At 41.6% G+C, this 25,159-nt stretch overlaps 1 protein-coding gene across 5 annotated transcripts; it reads left to right on the forward strand.

Annotated features, from left to right (window-relative positions):
* The first annotated feature begins 596 nt into the window (after positions 1-596).
* LOC311591279 (uncharacterized protein) lies at positions 597-23,232 on the forward strand. 5 transcript variants are annotated; one of them, XM_084770742.1, is made up of 6 exons: positions 597-752; positions 2,514-2,690; positions 5,765-5,891; positions 12,206-12,298; positions 19,291-19,400; positions 20,388-23,232. In XM_084770742.1, exons 2-6 carry the CDS (start codon positions 2,601-2,603, stop codon positions 21,855-21,857), a joined length of 1,890 nt encoding a protein of 629 aa, XP_084626868.1. In that variant the 5' UTR covers positions 597-752; positions 2,514-2,600; the 3' UTR covers positions 21,858-23,232. The 5 variants fall into 5 exon arrangements, with proteins under 5 accessions (XP_084626868.1, XP_084626869.1, XP_084626871.1 ...); XM_084770743.1 differs by lacking the exon at positions 597-752 and adding an exon at positions 782-999; XM_084770745.1 differs by lacking the exon at positions 597-752 and adding an exon at positions 782-969.
* Positions 23,233-25,159: the final 1,927 nt, after the last annotated feature.

Here is a 25,159-nt window from a genome sequence, read left to right on the forward strand (position 1 = left end):
TGGGCAGTGGTGGCATAACCTTTAATCCCATTACGAGGCAAAGCCAAGTGGATGTCTGCGAGTTCGAGGCCATCCTGGTCTACAGAATGAGGCGCAGGCTATCCTGATCTAAAGAGTGAATTCTAGGACAGCCAAGGCAACACACAGAATCCCTGTCTCGAAAAACAAAACAAAAAACCAAAACAAACAAACAAACAAAAACTTGAAAGAAATAAAGAGGGAAGGAAAGAAAATAAAGATTTGTGTATCAGTGAATAAATAACTTAATGTTGAAGGTTATCGCTTATTAGTCAATTAATTGGGGCAACACTTCAGCCTTAATATCTCCATTAGCGAGAACTGGTCAGTCGTTCCACGGGCTGGAGGGATGCCTCAGGGGACAGTTTATGATAGCTCTGGCTTCACCTTGCAAACTGCACCCAACTGTCCCTTGCCCAGATCTCCCCTCCGGGGCCTCTCCCTGCCCCCCCGCCCCCGGGCATCTCTCCCCCCCCCCCCCCCGCCCCCCATCTTTCCCCTCTCACAAAGCCCTGTCCAATCGAAAGCACTGTTATAGGAGCATCCAATCAGATTCCCTGAAGAGTAGGGGGCGGGCTTTGTTTCTAAGTAAGGTTCTCAGTATTTCGCATCGAAACCCGCACCCATTGGGATCTGTTAGCTGCTGCTTCTTCTCCATTGCTGGAATTCTCTTACTCGCAGCCGCAAGGGGCTCCGCAGCAAGGACACGGGTGTCCCCCCGGGAAGCGGAAATGGTGAGCGCGCGGCGTCCTGACCTGGGCTGTGTGTTGCAGCTCTGTACCTTCCCTCCCCGCCCCTTTGAGTCATCATCCAGGCTCCAGACTCTCTGGCCTAGGCACCTTGGTTCTCAGGCACCTGGGCGGGGCTGCCAGAAGCCAGGAGCCACTTTCCGAGGGCACCCAGCGGCGTGCTGCAGTCTTCCCGACCTGCATTCACCCCAGGGCTTTCCAGGTCCCCGCCGGGCTTTCCACGCGACTCTGGGTTTGTGTGTCTATGGTGTTTGAATCGGACTCTACAAATCTGGGTGTATGAGCGCAGATCCACTGTGGCTTTGCTGTCGCTGGCTGGTCTCTCCCCGAGTTTCTCACCACCCTGTCCTCAGGAAACATTTCCTTGAGTCATATGGGTCACTAGGAAATGGGCTGTGTAATTCTGATCATAACTTTATTGAGGAGGCAGTGGCTGACTGACTCTCTGCCCCTGGACTACTCACCTATATGTACCTAGGGAGGTGGGTCCAGGGCTAACTGTCTCACCTCACCACAACACTTCATATGGCTCTGCTAGTGTGTGTGTGTGTGTGTGTTGCTGTGAATCTGTGCTATCTGTGCTCCGCCCCTCCACTCCCTCTACTTCTCTCTCCCCTCCCTCCTCCCTCCCTCTGAATATGTGACTGGCTCTGACTGTCAGAACCCAGGCTTATGAACCGACTCTGCTTTGTGTCTGCTGTCACTTTATCTTTGTTCAATATCAGACTCTCTTACGATGTATTCAACAGAACCATGTTTCTGGGACCCTGGAGTTCCTAGGTCCTGGGTTGCAGTCCTGATTCCTACCTCCTTCCTGGGTGACTGTTACTAGCCTCTTCTTTGAGCTATTTGTATGTGTGTGTATATGGTATTCCGGATGGGACTTGGAGATTTGAGTACATTAGGCATAATCTGAGCCCTGATAGAGACAGGGTTCCCGTGTTGCCCAGTGTGGGCTTTAATGTGCTTTCCTCCAGTGGTGGCTTTTAAAATATCTGGGATTATAGACTGCACCATCGTGGTTGTTACTGGGTCCTGTTTCTGTAGAAGGAAAGAGGAACCCAGGGCAAGGACAGACGTTTGGTGTGCATGTAGACAGTAACTGCTCTTCTGTAACCCCTAACTCTGCTTGTGATGAGTCTAGGGTCAGTGTGTGTGCAATGGGCTATGAGTGGGTCTGTCCTGGTGGGGTCCCTGCACCCTGCCCTTTGCACATAAGGTGTTCTGGAAGACCACTGATTCCAAGGGACTTGTACACTGAGGTACAGACATGGTGAGAAGCGCAGATCACAAGGCCCAGCAGCTGGCCACAGTTAGAACTGAAAACCTGGCCCTCAGTTGGGGGTGGAGGCTGACTCCTGTTTCCTTACTTGTCCAGCACCTGGGAGGGCATGGCATGTGGGCAGCTGAAACTGCTGTTTGGAGACATGACTCAATAGACTGGCTGAGGTATTTTCCAGTTCCCACCTGTGCTGTACCCTGATTGGGGAACTTTTGCAGATTTCCGTTGGGACAAGCCACTGATGTAGTGGATTGCGTTTTTGGCCTTCAGTGCAAGGCAGAGGACAGAGGGAAAGGCTGTAGGAATTAGCAAGACAGGAGCGAGAACTGTACCCCAAACCTGGCCAGGGTGTATGGGTTCTCTAGTTCTTTATCCGGGTGTCTCGTGTCTGCAAGTCTGTCCCTATGTTCCTTGTATCCCATGACTTCCTCCGCCCTTTTCTCTCTTTTTCTTTTCTTTTGCAGGTAGGTCTGTGTTGACAAGCCTGACCTGGGACAAAACTACACCGATCTATCCACAGCTTGTCACCCTTATCGCAGCTTGTCACCATCATGGGACTGCAGAAGACTGTGGCTGCACAAAACTCAAGAAGACAGCTGAAGGCTGGAAGAAAACATGCTGATGATCCCCAGTCCATGAAGGTGGCCTAGGAACCAAAGTGTCTGGTGGGGAGGGGGAGCTATGGGAGGGTGTGGGGAACAGGCGTTCTCGGTGCAAGGGAGAAAGACTGTGAGGGAAGGAATCAGGGTTTTAGCAAGGAGTTATGGTCTTCCATAGGGGACATAGCCTGCAGAAGTCTGAGGATTAAGGGGGAAAATAGTTTTGAGAGATGAGATTGGGGGTACAAGCTCTGAGAAAAGAGATTTGTGGAGAGTCTGAGGATATGAGGGTCTGAGGGAGAGAACACTGTAGCAGTCTGGAGTTAAGAGATGTGGTTCTGAGGGAGGAAAGATGAGGGAAAAGGATGAGAGTTTTAAAAGTTAATTTTATTTCCTGAAATTATAATTACACCACTTCCCCCTTTTCTTTGCTCCCTGTAACCTTTTCCATTTAACCTCCACTTTGTTCTCTTTCAAGTTTCTGTCTCTTTTTCTTTAATTGCTGTGTGTTCCTCCATACAGAAATGCACCCTGTTCTGTCTGTATAATGTTACTTCTATGTGTGTGTTTTCAGGGCTGACCGTTTGGGGCAGTCTTCAGGGAAGGGCAACTTCTCCCACTCTCAGCATTTTGTAGTTACTTGTCTGGGGTTAAGGCTTCTGGAACTTTCCCCATCCACGTTAATTATGATGTCTGTTGTTGTTCTTGTTCGGTTCATATTTAGGCGTCCATGTTGGAGAGACTTGGTGGATGTAGCTTCTGGCATTTTTAGGTAACATTCTCACAGGACACTCCTTGTTTCTGTGCCTCTCACAGTCTTTATGCCTCCTCTTTGGCAATGGTCCTTGAGGTGTGGTTACAGGGTTTGTGTTGTGGATGTATTAGTTGGGCTTTGGCTCCACAACTTTGCATTTTGGGGCAAAATCCTGCCTAATGCTGGAACTGTAGCCAACTACCCTGAGCTGGTGAAGTCATGGATTTTGGAGGAGAAGGTAGGTGACACTTTAGTGAGCTAGCATCATCCCTAACTACACTCTAAATATTTGACTGTATACCCACAGATAAGTGTAGTCCCACCTCGCACCAAGGAAACCCCTTGCAGTAGAGGCATGGGGTTTTGAGGGGATCTGAGAGTGGATGTCAGTTTTGAGGGAGTAGGAGGGTGTGAGGAGATCTGAGGCTGGAAGCATAACCCATGCAAAGCTGAGGGAAGGGCTGGCGAAATAGCTTAATGTATAGTATCGCCAGGAAAGTGTTGAGGAGCTGAGGTCAAGCTGTCAGAACCTACATCAAAGCTGGGCATGAAGTGTGAATGTTCATAATTTCACTGCCCCTCTGGCGAGATGAAAAGCACGGAGGGGAGAAATCTCAAGAGACTGGCATGCCAGCTAGTGCGGCATAACCTATAGAAAAGCCCCAGAAGAGACAGTCTCAAGTTGGAAGGGAAAAGTGAAACCTAAGATTGTATTTCTATTTCCACATGGGTACATTCATATTCATATTTTCTCTCCCCTTTAACCTCCCCCCTCTCTCTCACCCCCTTCTCTCTCTCTCTCTCTCTCTCTCTCTCTCTCTCTCTCTCTCTCTCTCTCTCTCTCTGTCTCCTCCCCCCCCCCCCCCGGAACCATTTGTGCTACTGAAATAGCTACTTATGTACAATCATGAGGATCTGACTTTAATTTCCAGAACCCACTTAAAAAGCTCTGTCTGAGGCGACTGTAGAGAGGGCTCAGCATTAAGAGTGCTTGCTGCTCTTGGCATTGGTTCCCAGCACATATGGGGTTTTCCCCCAACTCTGTGTAGCTCCAGCTCCAGGTGCTAGTCTGTGGGTACCTGCTCTCTCCTTCGTATGGACACACACACACACACACACACACACACACCTAAAAACTGGAGATTCTTAATAGAACGTGGGTGGAGACAAACACACTTCCTGGACGGTGCAGGCCAGCTAGCATGGCTTAGTTATAAAGAAGCTCCATGTGCACAGTAAGAGGCCTGTCTCTAAAGCAAGGTATCCCTTGATTTCTATCATGGAAGAAAAGTTAATATAAATATCTTACCTATGGTAATGTAAGGATTCAACTGAGGATGGCACCATAGGTTAACTTCTAGCCTCCATACACACCCCCACACCCACAAATTTATAAACACAATCTACCAACTTCCCCCTTCCAGAAAAAAATTAGGGAGACATGGGATTCCTTCTAGAGTCTGGTGTTTCCAGCTGGGAACCAAGAGTTTCTATAAAATTAAAAAGATTGCCTGTGACAGTTGCCTTTGTGGAGGCAACAGCCCTTCTATAGTATAATAGCATTTCTTCTTCTTCCTTTTTAAAATTGTATATAAATAAGTGCATGTACACTTGCGTGCCAGAAGAGGGCATCAGATCCCACTATAGATGGTTGTGAGCCACCATGTGGTTGAACTGGAAGCACTGGATATTGAACTCAGGAGTTCTGGAAGAGCAGGCAGTGATCTTAACTGATGAGGCATCTCTCCAGGCCCTTGTAAAACAGCATTTCAAGCAAGAATGTCAGCGTACCAGTGAACTGTGTTTACAACCTATGAATACATGACCTTTTGAAAGTATGACCTTTTGTCTTTCCCATAAACATGGAATTTTTCTGGGACTCAATCACACATACATTATTAAAAGTAAAAACATCTGAAGTTCTACAACTCTTGGTTTACCCAGCAGCTATAAGCCTGTGCAGTGACACCCGGTAACTACACTGTTAGCACATTTAAGCTTCTAAGTGATGCTTTAAAATGGAAGGTCACTGGTTCTCCAACTCCTGTCATCTGTCTGCGGGTGCTGTGAATTGAACCCTTGTCCCCTGCAAGAGCAGACAGTGCTTTAATTGCCTGGCTCCAGTTCAAGTTTACAATTCAGGACCAGGCCCTTGTAATAGTTGCATTCATAGTGAGTGGGTACTTTCACCTCAGTTAATCTACTGGGAAAAAAAGCCGACTCGTGTCAACAGAATCTAGACAATTTGTCATTGAAGTTCCCTTCCGTAATTGCACATCCTGTAAGTCTTCAGTGGAATCCATAGAGATGGTAGTGATGCTCGCCGAGTACTTGGGGTTTAAAAAGAAATGTGCTGTTACAGGGTTCTGTATCATTTGAGGACATCTCTGTGGACTTCACTTGGGACGAGTGGCAGGATCTGGATGTTGCTCAGAGGACACTCTACAGGGATGTGATGCTGGAGAACTACAGCAGCCTCGTGTTCTTGGGTGAGTCCATCCTGTACTCTCAGTAACAGTTACGTTCTTGGTTGGTAATCATAGGACACATTGCTGGGCTTTGTGTTTGTCTATTTGTTTTTTTGTTGTTGTTCTGCTTTGTTTTTCCAAGACAAAAACAAGACAGCCTGTTCTATGGACAGAATTCCAGAGCATCTAGGGCTATACAGAGAAACCCTGTCTTGGGGTCGAGGGGAAGAAGTTACTCATTACTTCCATATGCATCTCAGTAAATACTCCCTGTCTTCTCCCCCTCCTCCTCCCCTGTTCATTTTCTAATACTCTAATAATTGCTCTTTGGGGAATTTTTGTTTGTTTGTTTTGGGTTTTTTTGTTTTGTTTTCTGTTTGTCTCTGCAAGATAGCTGTAGCTTTCACATGATTTGAGAAGTGCTGGGCGATTTTTGTTTTCATATTTGGGATGAAATGTTTTATTTCATATTTAGATAATGACTTTATTTTTTTCTGGGAAACCTAAAGAAACATCTGTTTATAGCTATGAAGTGAGTAGATAAGCCAAAAGAAAGATTCCCTCAATTCCAGCTTAGAGAATAATGGACTTCCTGGGATTCACAGAGAACAAGGGCATTCAGACAGTCCTACTACCAAAGGTCCCAACCCTATGCAGTTCATACCTACTTGTATCATGTAGTTGGCTAAATACCTTTAGCCTTGTAGGTTGATTTCTTCTTTTAGTTGCTTACTTTTCTATAGAGATAATTTTGAAATTCATAGTTAGGTTGACTTTTGCTTCTGTTTGCTCTTTCTCACATATAATATTATCCTCCATTTTCCTGATTTGTTTTTTACAACAAACACAGATTCCATAGGCTGACAGATTCTTCTATACATTGAGCCTCCAGCTTCTCTTGTCATTCACGTGCCTGCATTTTTTCCTTTGTTATGGGCCACCGCTCTTGCCAGGCTGTTCTGTTCCATACCCACCTTAGGGTAGGGTTGTTGGTGTTTCAGCAGTGGCTCCTCTTATAAATTTGGAAGCTCAATCCCTGTGATGTCTGTGTTTGGACAATGAGCACAGCTTATGATTGTTTTTTGTTACACTTGTCAGTACCACCTTTAGGAGCATCTATCGTTTCACATCTAATTTCACCATTGGCTGTGTCTGGGATTGTAGGAATATTATTTGATTACCCTTTTCCCATAAATTTATGGGCATGTCAGCCACATAGGGTCTCAACTTCCCTGTTTGTACTTTGGTCCCACATATTTAATCCATCCTGCACTTTGTGTTATTTGAGATAATTTCCCAATTCCTATAACCTGCGCGTAAACCTTCTGAAATGGCCATTCTGGACTCTTAAGATTTTTGGGAAAGGATGTCAGCTCCTATATCTACTAAACCTTCTATTTGAGCACCATTTATGTGTAATATTAATTTGGGTCTCTGATCATTAACTACTGTTTGCCAGAACACATGTTTTCCAGTACTCCCAAATGTCCCTGTTCTTTCTACTAGAGCAGCTTTGCCCTTGATGTAGGGAAACAGTAACAGCTGAGCAATTCTGTCCCCTGCATTAATTTATATTTCCATTTTTTACATATGCCATGATTTCAATTTCTTCCTTGGAATCCCCATCTATAATACCTGGATGCACAATAAATCCTTGAGAAGTTAGTCCATTTCTTCCCTACTATCCCTGAAGGCAAAAGGCCATAAACACCAGTAGTTATTTTGTAATATTCATCTTTTGGGAATAGATTTATCTCTTATCCATTTGTCTGTTGGTGCTGTTCATGCCTGTAATGGTCTAATTACTCTTTTACATTTACTGTGTGCATTCTCAAATGCCAAAGTCTCTATCAACACTTGTCTGGCATCTGGGTTTGCAATGGCTTTGTTTATAGCTGAAACAAATCTCGGTAAGAAGTGTACGAATGCTTCTCCAGAGCCTTGCATTATCTTCTTAAATGAGGTAGATCTTTTCCCTGGCTCCTCAACCATATCCCAAGCTCTTAAAGCTGCAGTATGACATTGTTCTATAACTACATCATTAGATTGGATTTTTCTTGTAGGTCAACACAACTCCCTTCACTAAGCAATTGATTTTTAACAACATTTAACCCCTTGCTACATTTTGTTGTTCTATTTTCGTGGTTTCAGTCCCTCTACCATGATAACCATTATAACTGCTGACCAGATTATAGCACAGCTCACACCAATCCCTTCCAATACCAGGGAATAATTCTATTTTTGGTTGCCCAGTTAATTAATATTTGTTTAAAGAATGACTTCCGTAGGCTACAACAGACCCATTCAAATGCTTTATTTTTTTTAACTTTTTATAATCTAGTCACATTACATTTCGGTTATTACCCCCTTATTCTTATCTTCCCATTCCCATCCTTCCTCCCTCGTCTGCCCTATTCCCCTCCCCTAGTCCTTTGATGAGGGAAGGGTCCTCCTCCCCCATGTGACCACAGGCTATCAGGTCTCATCAGGATAGCCTTCTTCCCCTTCCTCTGTGGGCCTGCAAGGCTGCCCCAAGAGGGGGAAGTGATCAAATTGCAGGCACCAAAGTTAATGTCAGAGGCAGTCCCTGCTTCCCTCACCTCCACATGGAAAATGAGCAGTCCATCAGCTACATCTGAGCAGGAGCTCTAGGTTCTCTGCATGCATTCCCCTTGGTTGGTACATCAGTTTATGCAGGGCTCCATGGTCCAGATCTGATGGCCTTCTTGTAGAGCTCCTGACCCCATCCAGGTCCTTCCATCCCCTTCACTCTTCTATTTGACTCTCAACACTCTGCCCAGAGTCCATCCAGGTTCCAGTCCCAACATCTGTCCTGATCCCCTTCTGGTGGAGTCTCTCAGAGTACATCTATGTTGGGCCAATATGCACTTACAAGTGAGGTATATACCATTTATATCTTTCTAGTTCTGGAGTAGCTTACTCAGGATGATCTTTTCTAATTTCGTCCATTTGCCTGAAAATTGCATGATTTCCTTGTTTTTGATAGCTGAGTAGTATTCCACTGTGTAAATGTGCAACAATGTCTGTATCAACTCTTCAGTTGAGTGACTCTTCCCCACTTTTTCTCCTAACAGATTAAGTGTGTCTTGTCTTAATTCTAACATTTCTATTGGATGCCATGTTATATTCATGAGCAGTATCTTTAGCAGGCATGTGTTGCATGATTAGTGGAAGAGCTGCCGGTGATCTTGTAGTCCCAGGCAACTCATCTGACGGTGTACTTGGCTCAACATTAACCCATTTGTCTTGTATGGGCTCCTACCCTTCCTGCCCTTTGCCTCATGAAGGGGCTCTGGGTACCTGGTAGCAAAAGTGCCTAGAGCAAGGTAGGGCAGCAAGAGCTGGACAAACTCTGGCTCTCAATTAGCAGGAGTGAACGTATATCTTCTCTCTTTCCCAGCAGTTCTATTTGCTTTCCCAGCAGTTCACCCTCTACCTTCAAACTTGCTTATTGTGCAGCCAACTCTGCAATCCTTTCCAAAATGAGAGAATTGAATGGCACTTCGGTTTTCCTATTTCATCCACTTTTGTCTCTCAGTCCTCTCCAATCCACTCATTCTAATTATCCAGCAAGTCTCCGAACCCTTTTAAAATCAGAAAAATCCTTCTGGTAACAATATGGGAGTAAACCAAATGGCAACAGCTGCCATTTTTGTTGACATCATGAACTTTGTAACTTACCACTTCCTCTACAGCATTAGAAACCAAGTTTCCCAATATGCCTTGCAATATCTGGGCACCACTTGCAAGCATCCTTTAAAACTCTATTTTATTTGGCATCTACATCTCTTCCAACCGCCCCCCCCCCACCCCCAACTCTAGGTAGGTGAGAAAGAAGGTTAGAAGGGAGAGGGAGTGCAGGTCCCTACACTTAGTCCTGTCTGGTTAGGATCATTGGGTTTTTTGGCACAATACCAGTCTCAGTCATCAGGATGTCCAGCAGCAGCCTTCCACTATCTTCAGCTGGCAAAGACCTTCTCTAAGCTGAACAAGGCTGTTACCACCTGGCAAACACCATTCCTCTCTCTCAGGCACACAGCAAATTATCACCTGGGATACACTAAAAGCAGTTCCACATCCTACACATGAGATTAAAACAAAAACCTGTGTTTAAAGAAACCCAAACTTCCACTACACCAGTCTAATCTCTTCTTCTACTCTCCTCCTTCTCTTCTTCCTCCTCCTCCTCCTCCTCCTCTTCTTCCTCTTCTTCCTCCTCCTCCTCTTCCTCCTCCTTGTCCTTCTTCTTTGGGAGTAAGACATTTAAGACATTTAGTAAAGAGTTTTATTAACTCCACGAACAGACAAAGAACAGCACAGTCCAGCTCTCAGGACCAGAGATAGGCAGGATGACTTGGGTTCCAAGGAGAGGAAATCTGAGCCCACATGACAGAGTGGAGTTCTGATCTTACCACCATGCCTGGCCTGAAAGTCCTGTTCTTATACCTGTCCAAGGACAGGGATGTTACATAGCACAGTCCTAAGGCCATGCACTCTCATTTCCAGGCTGGAGGCAGGAAAAGGGGTGGGATGCAGGGTGTGTGGCCACCAAGCACTAATTTGATGTAAAATCACCTACCTAGAGATCCTGGCACCTGGAGGTCTGTTAGCTGGGGACTAAGACAGTGTCTCACCAGGCCTATGTGGATGGGCCTGGCATCTGTGGGTGGCCCTGAAAGGGAGAGGACAAATTTTCAGAGTCAGTTTTCTGCTTTACCATTTAGGTCCCTAGGAATCCAACCCAGGTCACTGGGCTAGACAGCAGGCTCCTTTTCACATTGAGCTATCTTATTGGCCCACACTATTTTTGTCTATTAATATGTAGTTATTAGTTATTCACTTTAAATCCTATTCATAGCCCCTTCCTTATCTCCCCCTCCATCCCACCCTCCCTCCCAGTTTTCCTCATCCCTCCTCCACTCCTCCCTAGAGAAGGGGGAACCCTCCACCCACCCACCCCAGCATATCAAGTCACATCAGAGATGAGGGCATCTTCTTCCACTGTGGCCTAGAGAGCACCAGGAGAAAGGCTTTCTTCTTAAAGTATTCAGATTCTCTTTGTTTTGCTACTTTGTCTATTTGCCTATAATTCAACATAGACAACACAGAGTCATTTTGTGGTTTATGCACAGGGTTTCTCTGATTAGCCCTGGCTATCCTCAACTTGCTGCATAGACCAGGTTGACCTCCAACTCAGAGATCCAGTTGCCTCTGCCTCCCAAGTGCTAGAATTAAGGGAATGGGTTGCTACTACCTCACAGCACATTTGCTTTTCATTGATGATGAAGGTATTGAATGATCCTTTTAAAACTCTGCCTGGGTTACTTACTCTACTTAATTTTGTAAGAGTCTCACAATCTGCTCCTGGCTGGCTTGGAACTCATTACAAAGGCCAGACTAACCTTTAGCACAAAGTGATCTTTCTGCCTCTGCCTTTGAAATGCTGGGATTAACTATGTGTTCTACCATGCCTAGCAATTTAGTTTATTTAAAGCATTTTTTAAAAATGTGTTCTTATTTACACCACATGTGGGCAGTACGTATGGACAGTTAAAGTGAGGGTCAGCGCCTGATATGGGTGCTAAGAACTGAGCCTGGGTCAGGTGTTCTTAGCCACTGAGCCGTCTCTTCAGTACCTAGGCTTATTGTTTTATGATTACGCTCTCATTTTAAAAAATTGTGTTTTCTGGGCACAGGGGTCCCGCTCAAACTAAGGCGCCAGCCAAGGACAATACAGGCGGTAAACCTTAAACCCCTACCCAGATCTAGCCAATGGACAGAACACTCTCCACAGTAGAGTGGAGAGTGGGATATAACTTTCTCACATACTCTGGCTTTGACCATGTCCCCTGGAGGGGGAGACCTGGTGGCACTCAGAGGAAGGACAGCAGGTTACCAAGAAGAGACTTGATACCCTATGAACATATACAGGGGGAGGTAATCCCCCTCAGGAACAGTCATAGGGGAGGGGAATAAGGGGAAAATGGGAGGGAGGGAAGAATGGGAGGATACAAGGGATGGGATAACCATTGAGATGTAACAAGAATAAATTAATAAAGGAGAAAAAAAATAAAAAAAAAATTTAAAAAATTGTGTTTTCTCTTTTATTCACTTCTGTTTTCTTAAATTTTCTGGAAGTCACTATGTTGACTGAAGGTCATATTTCAGTCAGTGAAGCATGTGAGTATAAACCCTCTAATGAAAGTTTCTGATTCAGTGAGCAAAGCGCAGGTCCGGAATTATATCTGTTGTCTTCCATGTGTGGACTGAACCTAACACTTGTACAACACGTGTTTATTATTCCCCACTTACAGGACATTGCATGACCAAACCTGAGCTGATCCTTAAGTTGGAGCATGGACTTGGGCCATGGAGTGTGACAGAAGCCTCTGTCCAGAGCCGTCCAGGTCAGTGAGTGCTACTGAGCAAAGGAGGGCAGCAAGAGGATAGGTCATCATGGTGGTCGAGATAAACGCTTCTCTCAACTTCCCTAGCCCCAACCAGACAAGTGTCTGAAATGTATTTGTAGTTTCTGGAAGGAGTTCGCCCTTTCAACCCATCTCCTAGTTTTTCGTTGTTTCTGATGTGTGTTTCCTTATATGCAAACATGAAAGTTTTTTAACTGACTGCTGCCCTATTGGTGGCACAGACATCAATGAGGCCACCAGTCAGCCAACACACGGGACTGTGTGGTAAGATGAGGACAGAGAACTTACATTAGACTCTAGTGACACAGTAGTAACTGCTATACCTCATAGGCTCTTAATGGATACTACTGTAAGAAAATATAGATTAAAATGCCCCTCTCATTAACCTCCTTACTTCATGGTGTTTTTACTTTATTTGTTTTTATTCAGTCCTTGTTTGTGTATATTTTTATTCTTCCTTTTTGGCTTTTTGTTTGTTTGTTTTTGAGACAGGGTCTCTCTGTGTTAGCCTTGGCTGTCCTGCAGTAGCTTTGTAGACCAGGCTGGCCTCAAACTCACAGCGATCGTCTGCCTCTGTCCTCCAAGTACTGGGATTAAAGGGGTGCACCACCATGCCCAGCTCTTTGTGGGCTTATTTAACTTTGTATTTTTTTCTCACCAGGTGCATTATAGCCTGTGTTTCTCTGTTCACCCTTCATACATTTCTTTTGTTTTTATTTTCCTTTTATTTAACCCTGTTTTCCATTTTCCTTGCTCTGTTATTGTTTCATTTTTATTATATCTTTTATATTTATTGTTTTTATTTCTTGTTGTTGTTGTTTGATTTGTTGGGTTTTTTTTGTGACAGGGTTTCTCTGAGTAGCCTTAGTGGTTCTTCTGTAGAGCAGGCTGACCTTGAACTCAGAACTGGCCTGCCTCTTCCTTCTAAATACTGGGATTAAAGGCACGTACCACTACTACAAGTTTCTTTTTTTGTTGTTGTTATTGTTGTGTTTTTGTTTGTTTTTTATTTTTTTGTTTTTGTTTTTGTTTTTGTTTTCTCTGTGTAGCCTTAGCTGTTCTGGAATTCACTGTATAGAACCAGCTATCCTTGAATTTATGAGTTCTTACAGTCTCTCTGCTTCTGCTTCAGAGTGCTAGGACTAAAGGTGTGAGCCACCACAGCCACCATAATGCTTATACATTTTTACCTGAAATTTATACTCAAATAGCCTTTGGTGTATCAGTTTTGATTATTATTACTGTATTTGTTTAACATGTGTATATGTGTGCACATGTGTGTTTGTATGTTGGACACATGTTATTGCACACACTTTAGAATGCCATCAGACAGCTTGTAGGAATTGGTTTTGTTTCTGCCATTTGGGTCCTGAGGACAGAAGTCAGGTCATCATGTTGGCTACACCTTTTTTTTTTACCCCTTCTGCCATCTTGCAGGCTCTAGTTTTTGTGTTTATTTTCATTTTCACTTAATGTTTATGTCTGTTTTCTTTTGAAGACAATGCTATTACTTCAGTTTTCTTTCTCTTCCCTTAGTAATGATAGAGATTGAGGCTACAGATTAAGGCTGCTGAGTGAAAAGACCCTGAGCCTAAAATAAGAAGAGCTTGCCTTTCCTATACCTCCACAAATGGCACTCTGGAAACCCAGTAATTATGACAGAAAAGCAAAATTGACAACTCTGATGCAACATGATCACTCTAATAACTGAATTTAGTATGTAAATTGTCAAATCCTGTGACTGGGTTATTTAGAGGCCTTAGTGAGGAAACTAGTGCTCATGTTTGTTGAATGGACCTGTTGTACCTGTCAGATTGTGTTTAAATATTCATACTTATGTTCACAGGTTAGTGCTGATGTCAGCTTTGGTCAGAGAAGCTTGGCCTTGCCATGGGTACTGGTTACTGTGGACTTAAGATTTATCAAAGCTGTAAAATATGAATGTGTCAGGTGTGGTGAGGCAGGATGATAAGTGTGAGTTCTGATGCTAGCCTGGTCTCCATATCAAGTTTCAGTATAGCTAAGACTGCACAAAGAAATGCTGTCTCAAAACGAAAAGAGAAGGGGCCAGGGTATGGGGTGGATAATAAACTCACCGAAACTGAGAACAAATATTTCCTTTAATATAAACAACACTACAGGGTGTTCACACTTCACACTTTCTCTTCAGTCTTTTTGAAGCAAATGTAATTTCACAACATGAGCAGAAAGCTCTTGTTATAACAAAAGCATAAAGAATAACAAAACAGAAAGAAATCAGGAATACAAGTTAGGAAAGAAATCCAAGATAATTCAATTTTCAGGTGACATGACCCTATATTTAGATAACCATAATGGCTCTTTTTTAGTTTCTTTGTATAACAGCCCTGGCTGCTTTGGAGCTCACTGTGTAGACCAGGCTGGCCTCAAACTGAGAGATCCATCTGCCTCTGCCTCCCAAAATTTGGGATTAAAAGCATGGACCAACAAACCCAGATGACTATAATGGTTTTTTTGTTTGTTTGTTTATTTGTTTGTTTTTAATATAAGGAAAGTTATTTGAGGGAAGGGAAGGAAAGAGAGGAGCTAGTGCTTGAGTGAGCCATGAGGGCAGAGAGACAGAAAGACAGTGGGAGGGCATAGGAGGGGAGACAGAGGAGGAGAAGTAAGAGGGCAGGCAGAGGGAGATAGAGGTGGCAGGAGAGAGCAGGATCTTGGGTAGGATCTTGTTCCATGCACCTGATGGCTGTGGCAGATGATGACATCAGAGGTTGCTAGGCAACCTAAAAACAAGCTATTGGAATAACATTCCTCCCTTCTTGTTTAATTAAAAAAAAAAAAGTAGGAGCTAGAAACGGGTGGTGAGGCAAGAGTGAAGATGTTGTACTTGAAAATGGCTGCTTCTTGTTGAGTTGGGGGCAATGACATCTTTGGGGAATGAGGGTAGTCTGGCCAAATCCTGGGAGAGCCAGCTGTTTTGCTACTGCATGATCTGTGAGAATGTCTTGAAAGTACAGACCCATCTGACACAGTCTTCAAGGTTAGATTGGAGCACCTGTGCTCTCGTGGATGGAGGAGACACCTGGGCTGACAGGATACTGGAACATATATAAGGGCAGAAAATAAAGTTAAGTAGGTTAGGGAAAAATAATTCTTTTTGGGGGGAAGGTGCACATTTGAAGCTTTTGGACGTGTTGTTTTGGTAGTTGTTGGGGGACAGCAGTCCCAAAACTAAGGAAAAGGGGAGGGATCCTACCCTCTGTAATAGGCAGTAGGTGGGAAACTTAGACTGTACTTATCTGGAGGTGGATTCAGGTGGACTTCCTGTAGCTACAAGGATCCTTTTGAAGTTTAAAAAGGGGATAAATTTTAATCATGTTAGCATCACCATTGTTTGTAATCTGCAGTGGAATACACATTGCAGAAAAAAGACAGTACACACATCCTTGTGTTATAGCATAGTACAGGCTTAGTAAATAATTTGGAGTTTACAGCATGTGCTCTCTGAGTTCAGGGAAGGCAGAAGCTCACTTGATATTGTTTTTCAGTATGATTACACATCATGAAAGAAGGCCTCTTCCCTTTATCTAAGAGACTGGATGTATGTAAGTTTAGCACAGTAAGAAATATTTTTAAGTCTGTACTTAAAAGACAAAGCATAAGAACTTTAAAATCAGCACTTGGGAGGCAGAGGCTGGTGGATCGCTGTGAGTTCGAGGCCAGCCTGGTCTACAAAGTGAGTCCAGGACAGCCAAGGCTACACAGAGAGACCCTGTCTCAAAAAACCAAAAAAAAAAAAAAAAAAAAAAAAAAGAACTTTAAAATCTTGAGCTTGGAACCATGGTAGTGGATTGTATAGTGGAATGTTTTAATACCAGAGTTAATGTCAAAGCTCTGAACAGCCTTTATATAACAGTAGCATAGCAACAGGAAGAAATCTGAAGCATGACCTTATAATCATCTAGGCTTCATGTGTACTAGTCAACCATAAAGCAGCCTCTTAGGCCCTAAAATACTTTCTTAGGTCCTCACAACTTAAGCCTCTGTATCATTAGGCCTTTTTCCTATTTACCATGAGACATAGGTGAGACTGCTGGGAGCAGTTACTGTCCTTTAGCTAAAGGAATGGTAAAAGGTTACATCTGAGACCTGCTTTTTGAGTCTGGTAACAAGGTAGACTGTGTCTATACCCAGTGGACCATCTCTGTGATAATAAGGCCTAAGGCCTGATTTTTAAACATGAAGAGTACTGGGAAGGCATCTGAAGCCTGTTTATCTTAACATGAGGTCTATGAATAAGGCAAACTTATTTGTCTTTTAAATAAAAGATTTAGTAGTTAGTAGTTCTAACTAGCTAATGAACTGACTAATGAACTAACATGGCAGATTACCTTGAGAAAAGGAACTACTTGCCTGTTGTCTAGTTATCAAACTATGATTAGTTTAGCCATCAGTGTGATCAAAGACTGGAAGAAGATAGATTGTAATCTAGAAGATTCTATATATAAATCAAAATGACAGAGATCAGTCTATTGTCCACTCCCTAGACAGCTGTCCCAGGTTGCTAGGGGTCTCCATGTCAATGGGGGCAGAGATTGCCTAGGCTTCAGGCACATAAGACGAGAGGCTTTTTCTGTGGAGGAAGGACATGAGCGACATTGGCCCCACCTCTTTTTCAGCAATGTAAGATAATAACTCTCTGGGTGTCCAGTTTGCACACAGTTCAGGCTGGGCCATGGCAGCAGGTGAGGCATTGGGGGTAGTATTAGCCAGTGGTTATCGTACCACAATCTGGGGTTGATGTTATCTGTCATTGTGCCCAAATCTTCTTGGAGACTTTGGGGAGTTACTGTTAGGATTTGGGAGTCTCTGTACGCCATAATAAGTTTATACGTGTTTAATGCCATGTTCTGCAGATCTCTGACAGGCTTGAGGGCTACCATATCTGAATTAATCTTTGTCTATCTTTAGCTATATTATATATACTATACCTTGCAAACATAAAACAGAAAGTTATGATTTATAATTATGACATTCTTAAGATAAGTGTTTGAAGACCACATCTATCTCAAGTACATCTGAATAGAAAAGCTTTCTTGTTTTTAATTAATTCTTGTTTAAATTTGAAAACATGTACAGGATACCAAATAAAGGTTAATCTTGTAATTAGATTGGTTCTTAGCATGACTAAAGACATATTTCTGAACAAATTACAGAGTTTGATTATTTGTAAGATGACTATTAGCTTGGATTTCTTAATTTCTTAATAATAATCCTTAGAAACTAGGATTTTACGTAACTCCCTGTTAAGTTAGAGCCTTGAAAATCATAAACACAGTCCATAAAGAGACTAGAAAGTTTTTTTTTTACCATTTTACAGTGTACCAGTATAGAGCGTAACAGTTTCCTGTATGATATAGCTTATAAAGGTCTATAGCTTATGAAAATATAAAGCCATATTTTAGAATAATAACATTAACAAAAACAAGGCTAAGCTTATTTTAAGGTAGCGATTTTTAAACTTTTGAGAGTGAAAGTAGCACATAATAACCAAGCTCTAACATAAACAAAGGAATGTCTGTTATTAATCTGATTTCCAGAGCTGACAATATAGTAAAACACTGTTAAAAAAGAAAACAAAACAAACAAACAAACAAAAAACCCAACCAACCAAACAAAAACACTTTTTCAATTGCATTACCAGGCTTGAACAGCAAGCAGCTTTTCCAGCTAAGCCATCTAGTCAGCCCATAAAATACTCTTTTAATGAAAGCACATTCAATGCATTCCCCAGAAATGATAACACATTCTCTAGGTAACAGGAGAATATACGCATATGATTCTCTTACAAAAGCAATAATGCCAATTGGCCGATGGAATCCTATGGAAAATGTGATCCTGGACATATGCCTATAGCTGCTTTAAAATGATTCTGCAAAGATCTAAATTAACAACAATAGCAAGTTGTTGGCAGAAATTTTCAGCATATACCTTCAAATGGACTTACACAGTGATCTAAAAGTATATTCACACAAGTTTAGCCATGTTTTTCTCAATAGTATAACCAAGAAGCTGTGTTCAACAAAAGGACTTTAAAAGATCATTCTGTAAAAAGTAGATCTCCAGAAAAAGAAAAAAAAAAAAAAAAGAAAAAGAAAAAGACTCACCCACACTGCCATATGGAACAGAGGCCTTAACAGGAGGCTTTTAATCTTGAAACAGTTGGAGAATTTCATGAAAACATCATGGAATGTGCCATGTGTAGTGACTTCTGAATAGAAAGTAAACAGCTCTGGAATATGAATGTAGCCGGGCATTGTGGATCATGGCTATAACCTGAAAAGTGAGAGAAATTCAAGGCCATCCTCCACATGGTAAGGTTCCAGGCTGGAACATGGTAGGTGAGACCGTGCCTGAAACAAAAACAAGTACAACAGCAAAAAATGAACTCCTTCTTTGTAAATTTTTAATTTCTACCCAGCAACAGCCACAATGAAGTATTCTATAGAAACAAAAACATCTTTACCAGGTAGGATTAAAAATGAGAATATATAGAAAAAGAGCCATGTATACAGTTGGTGATAACATAAAATTATCAAGCCACTATGAAGTTTTCTTCAGATATGAAAAATAGAACTGTTATATGATGTGAGTATCCTCTTCCTGGATATATGCATGATGAGACTGAGGATGTCCTTCAAGGACCGTGCTCACAGTAACCTAGATAGAATGCCATTTAGTGCTCATCATTAAATTCATCAAAAAAAGATTAGGCACAATTCAGATATATTATTTAAGTGGGTGTGGTACACATGCAAGGTGAAATAATTAAATTTATTTTATTCTTCTAGAAAAACAAAAATGTATACCATTATCATAAGTCAATATTTTATAGTTTCCATAAGGATAAGAAGATACACTTTTATATTTGAATTGCATAAAAAAGATTTCAGAGTTTTTCATTTACAGTGATATATTTAATATCATTTTAGGTATTCATAAAATAACTGCCCCAGTTGAGAGCTACCAGGAAAATCACAATGGACATTTGTGGCAAGCTGTAATCACGAAAAGCCGGGCATCAAATGAGGAAATGGTTGAAGTAAGTAAAATAAGATAAGCTCTTAACATATTTCAGATCCAAGCACACAGACTGGACATTACTTAGGAATGATTGTTAAAGAACTTAACCCAAGTCAGCAAGATGGCTCAGTGTGTAAAGCAATTTGCCACCCAGACTGACCATTTGGGTTCGATCCCCATGTCCCATATGTTGCCTCATGAGAGAAACCCCCAAACCTGTTCTCTGTCTTTTATAAGTGCACCAGAGCATGCATATGTATACACACACAAACACAAATGTAATTTGAAAAATGAAAAAAAAAGTAAATCAGACCTGGGGAGATTCTTTTAGTCAGTAAGTGTGCTTGATGGAGAAAAGCATGGAGCTTGAATATAGATCATCCCCACCATGTGTAAAGCTAGCTTTTGTGACGTGCAGCTTTAACCAGGGATATGAAGGCCACTGGGGTTTGCTGGCCCAGCATTCCATCCCAGCTAGGAAGCTTCAGGTCCAGTGAGAGACCTATTCTCAGAAATTAGTGCAAATAGTGATTTATAGAGAAGACTGAACATCAACCTCTAGTAACCTCACACACAGACACAGACACACATGAACTTGTATACAGACACATGTTTTCTCCTGTAGACTTACAAAGAACCTACAGGTGAGAGTCTTTCTCTGTTGTGTGGCTAATAACATGCCAGCTGGAGAAGAATGTGAGAATTTTAATAATAATGTAAAATTACTCTCACATCCTGGCCAACTTAATTTGCCAAAACCTCTGCCAAAGTTGACAGTTGTGCTTTCAATATATTTGACCACAGATATTGTTTTAAATAAGGGCAATACTATTTACAATTAATTTTCATAGTAAAGAGACCTCTCACAAACTTAGTAAATGTTTGAAATCTTTATATATGGCATTATCTATGTAACACAAGCAAAATCCCAAACCCAAATCAGAAACCACAGTCTAGGAAAAAGCCCTGTGGCTGTATGAAATATAACTAATTCCTCTGTCTCAAGGCAAACCAGAAGGTGGCACAGAAAATCCACCAAGGGACAACATCCTATGAAGGTAAAGGATGTGTGAAGACATTTTGCCAGCTGTCAAAGCACACGAGGAGTCAGATGACTTATGCACGTAAGAAAAGTTTTGGTTCTGCATCACCCCTCAATAAGTGTCAGGGGCTCCTTAAAGAAGAGACACTGTATACACGTAGACAGTGCAGGAAGACATTCGCTTGGAACTCCCATCAGAAAAGTCATAAAGATGCAGAGCCATGTGAAGGCTCAGGATGTGGGAAAGCTTCCCACACCAAGTCTCAGCGTCCAGCCACTCATACAGATGAGAAGCCCTACAAATGTCTAGAATGTGGGAAATATTTCTCGTGCAAATCAAAAATCACTGAACATCAAAGAAGTCATACAGGGGAGAAGCCTTATGAGTGTACAGAATGTGGAAAATCTTTCAGCTATAAGTCACATCTCACTGTACACCAGAGAAGCCATACAGGTGAGAAGCCACATGAATGTGCAGAATGTAGGAAAGTTTTTTACTATAGGTCACAACTCATCCGACACCAGAGAAGTCACACAGGGGAGAAGCCGTATCAGTGTAAGCTATGCCCCGAAGCTTTCTACTTTAAGAAACAACTTACTCATCATCAGAAAACTCATAGTGCTGAGAAGCGCTTTGAATGTAAACAGTGTGGGAAGGCGTTCTACTGGAGGTCTAACCTTGCTGTGCATCAGAAAACTCACACTGGTGAGAAGCCCTTTGATTGTAAACAGTGTGGAAAAGCATTTTACTGCAAGTCCCACCTCACTGTGCATCAAAGAACTCATATAGGTGAGAAGCCCTTTCAATGTACAGAATGTGGAAAAGCATTCTACTCTCAGACACAGCTTGCTGCACATCAGAGAACTCACACTGATGAGAAGCCCTATGAATGTAAGCAATGTGAGAAAACATTCTACAGCAAGTCTGGACTTTTTGCTCATCAGAAGACTCATACAGGCAAGAAGCCCTATGAATGTAAACAGTGTGGAAAGGCATTCTATGATAGATATTTGCTCATTGAACATCATCGAGTTCATACGGGTGAGAAGCCCTATCAATGTACAGAATGCAAGAAAGCGTTCTACTGCAAGAAACATCTTTCCCTACATAAGAAAACTCACGCAAGTGAGAAGTCATTTCATTGTGCAGAGTGTGGGAAAGCTTTCTCCTGGATGTCACACCTCACTCAACATCAGAGAATTCACACCGGTGAGAAGCCCTATGCATGTGAACACTGTAGGAAAGCGTACTACTTCAAGAGACAACTCACTCAACACCAGAGAAGTCATACACATGAGAAGTCATTAGATGTAAATAATGCAAATGCATCCTCTCTGTCTCGAAAAAAACTCACACAGAGGAGAAACCCTGTGAATGCAGAAAATGTTCTCCCTCGTACTGCACCTCACTCAGACTCAGATGAGAAAGACTAAGTGTAAACAATGCATGGAATCTTAGTCAAGTGTGTAATCAGAAAGCTTGCAGGTGAGAATATGATTAGGTAAAAAACTACGGAGAATTTCTAGTGTAAGTCAGCCATTAATCAACCAATACACATATACTGGAGTGTCTTTGTAGACACTGTTAGAAGGCATAGTACCACATGTGCTTTCTGGAAGAGAGGCCATGCATGGGAATGTCTCCTAGGAGTGTAAAAATTAGAGAAAAGCTTGGTCATTCTTGAAATGACTTGGGTATAATGTAGGTGAGTAACGGTGAATGTAAAGAACAGAGAAAATCTTTCTAACATTAGGCCCCATCAATTCACAACTGAAAATTTGGAAAGGTGTGGCGTCCAATAAAATTAACTAAATAGAAATCTACATTAGAAATTTCACATGTGATGTGCCAAGTACAGCAAACATTGTAGTGAGCTGTATGCCCACATGCTTTCAATTCTGGGTCCTCATACTGCATCTTACTGAGCTTCAGTGATTTATACTAGCCTTAGCAACATAGGTAGATTCATAAGATAAAAAGCAGCGAAGCCTTCTTGCAGTATACCCTTTATGTAATGACATTGTAACCCATGTGTTTAAAACCATAAAACTTTAAAGAGTCCCAAAACTTTTTAGATTAATTTGAAATTGATCTGGCACCAGACGCCCAACAAAGTTGATTAAACACAGGATTCCAATATGAAAACATAGTTTCTTTGTCCAACTGACTTTATTACAAAGGTTCGTCAGCAACTCACAGATGTCAGGATTCTAGAAAAGGCATTCAGCCATGTTGCCACAGTACCAGGAGTCAGATAACTTATGAAAGTGAGAGCAGATCTGAAACTTAAAAGTTACCCGGGCTTAAATGTGGCTCATGAGTCTTGTGCTGTATGTCTACACATATAGGTTTTCATGTGTCATCTTGAGGTAGAATATTTATGTGCATGAGTCATTGGTAAGTCAGATAAAATTGTCCATGAGTTTTAATGCCTCATCCGACATGAACATTTTAAATGTGTTTACACTTTTATCATTGTTTAGTTTTGAGACAAGCTCTTGATCTGTAGCCTGCATTTCCTCTGGCCTCTGCGTGTATATAGGTATATACTCACACATAGACAGTGCATGTACACAGAATAACAAAGTACCAATTTTTTAAATATGTTTTACTTTAGTAAATTTACATTAGTAAATTTTATACAATTTATATTAGTAAATTGTATACAATTTACATTAGTAAATTATATAATAGAACATCAGTATATGTAATTTTCATGCAGATTTTCAAATGTAATTTTGATTATATGTGCTATTGGAAATTAAAATGTTAAACTGTAACCCAATAAAGAAACATAATGATATCCCTGACAGTATCCGCTAAACAATTTCTTTTTTTAGATTTTTGTTCCTTATTGTAATGCTTTGTACCAAACTCATAGACTAAGCAAGTGCTCTACCCTTAGCTATAGGTTCCTAGGCAATGTTTTCATGAATTTGTTGTTAGCACTGAAACTCTGTATTTGAAACTAATCTATTAAAGGTCACATATCCTATCAAATGTATGTGCTTTATAAATAGTAGACTTTATTTACTTGAGTGGCTTCAGCCTACCACATAGAATATGTGATGGTTGTCTAAAAGTATAGCAGTTGAAATCAGAATATACCTTAGTAACATGGGGTATGGCTTTGCAATTGTGATTTAAAACTGTCATTCCCAGCACATACTGCTGCTCCTGCAGACTAGCTCTAGGAACAGTGAAGAGGAGAGAAGAGAAAGTCTTCGTGGATTCGCGGTAGGGAGAATTGAGCCGGTGATGAACAGCTGGTTAAGGGAAAGCCACCACTGGTTGAACAACTAGATAGAGGAACTAGTTGTTGAGGAGATGTTGGGGAACGGAGGAAAAAGAAATACTGGAGACCCAGACATATGCGGTACAAACTAAAGGTTGTAAAGCCCAGAAGAACTTTATTTTATATCTCTCTCATATGCTGACTGTCTGTATGTCTCTAGCTCTGTCTTGCTGACTGTCTGTCTGACTCTCCCTGGACCATCCCCAGTATTTTATTTAAAGTGAAGTTCAATTAATTTCATTACAGGTTACATCATGATTTTTCTCATTTTTTTTTTTTTTTTACAATGAACAGGTCATTCAGAAATCAGCAAAGCAAGAGAACAGTCTAACAGGGAAATACAACAGTTCTGTATAACCTACAATAACGCATATAGCAAAAATCAATCCATTTCTAAGCAAAAGTCAGCATAACCTGATTATTATTTCTTAAATAATACTCAGGAAAGTTTAATCATAAATTTCTCTGGACTAAAGCCATTGTGTTTATAAGACTGTCATAGCAACATAGCTTGAGCTAAATGTTCTCTAATAAAGAAAAAACTTGACTTACTCCCAGTCCCAAATGAACAGGTGAGCTACTCAAACCTAGGCTAACTGCCAAGTGGTCCTTTATTGTAAAATATCTGTAAAACATGATGTTCCAAGCTGACTTTCTGTTGTTCTCAAAGCAGATTCTACAGAAACTTTTGTATAGGTAACAGTATCTGCCAGGTACTGTTCTGTCAAGGTCTTAACTTTCTTTCATGCAGTTTTCTGCTTGGGTGCTCACAGTCACAGCAAAAAAACTCTATCCTTGTCTCAAGCCCTTGTCCAGGTGCCTGCTTTCAATATTCTCTGTGGGAAAAAGCTTCCCTGGTATGAATTTCCTTAGGGCCAAGAAATAAAGAGAAAAAGAAAGTTTTAGGAAAAAAGGCAGATTTCTAGACAAAATTACACCTGGACCGTACATAACATTTAAGGGCAGTGGTGATTAGCTGGAGATCTTTGGAACTTTATCAAGCAAAGCATCAACAGCTGTCCTAGACGTCTGGAGATCATGCTGGACAGTCGGAGGTCTCAGGAACTTTGTCAAGCAAAGCCTCTACAACTTTTCCTCATGTCTATGAAAACACACAAATAATTTATAAAAACTTAAATGAAGAAGCATAGTTGAAAGAAAAGGTACCAGACTTAATCTTCAAAGCCATGTCATTGTGACCTTGGCCAACTAAGCTGCACCCCCTAAAGTCTAAAGTATTTCTCCAAATAGTACCACAATTTGAAGATCAATCACTCAGAACATTTGGTGGAGATTCCATGTAGCTGCACAGCACATAGGGACTATATTCCCGAATAGTTAGGTTACCCAATATTTTAAAAAAAGGTTAGGAAACTACCAGTAAAGCAGATACAGTTAAAACTGATAAAAGATAAAAAAGGTATATACAGCATATAGGAA

The sequence above is a fragment of the Acomys minous genome (assembly GCF_964271855.1).
Source record: "Acomys minous genome assembly, chromosome: 2".
In the NCBI taxonomy this organism is placed as follows: domain Eukaryota; kingdom Metazoa; phylum Chordata; class Mammalia; order Rodentia; family Muridae; genus Acomys; species Acomys minous.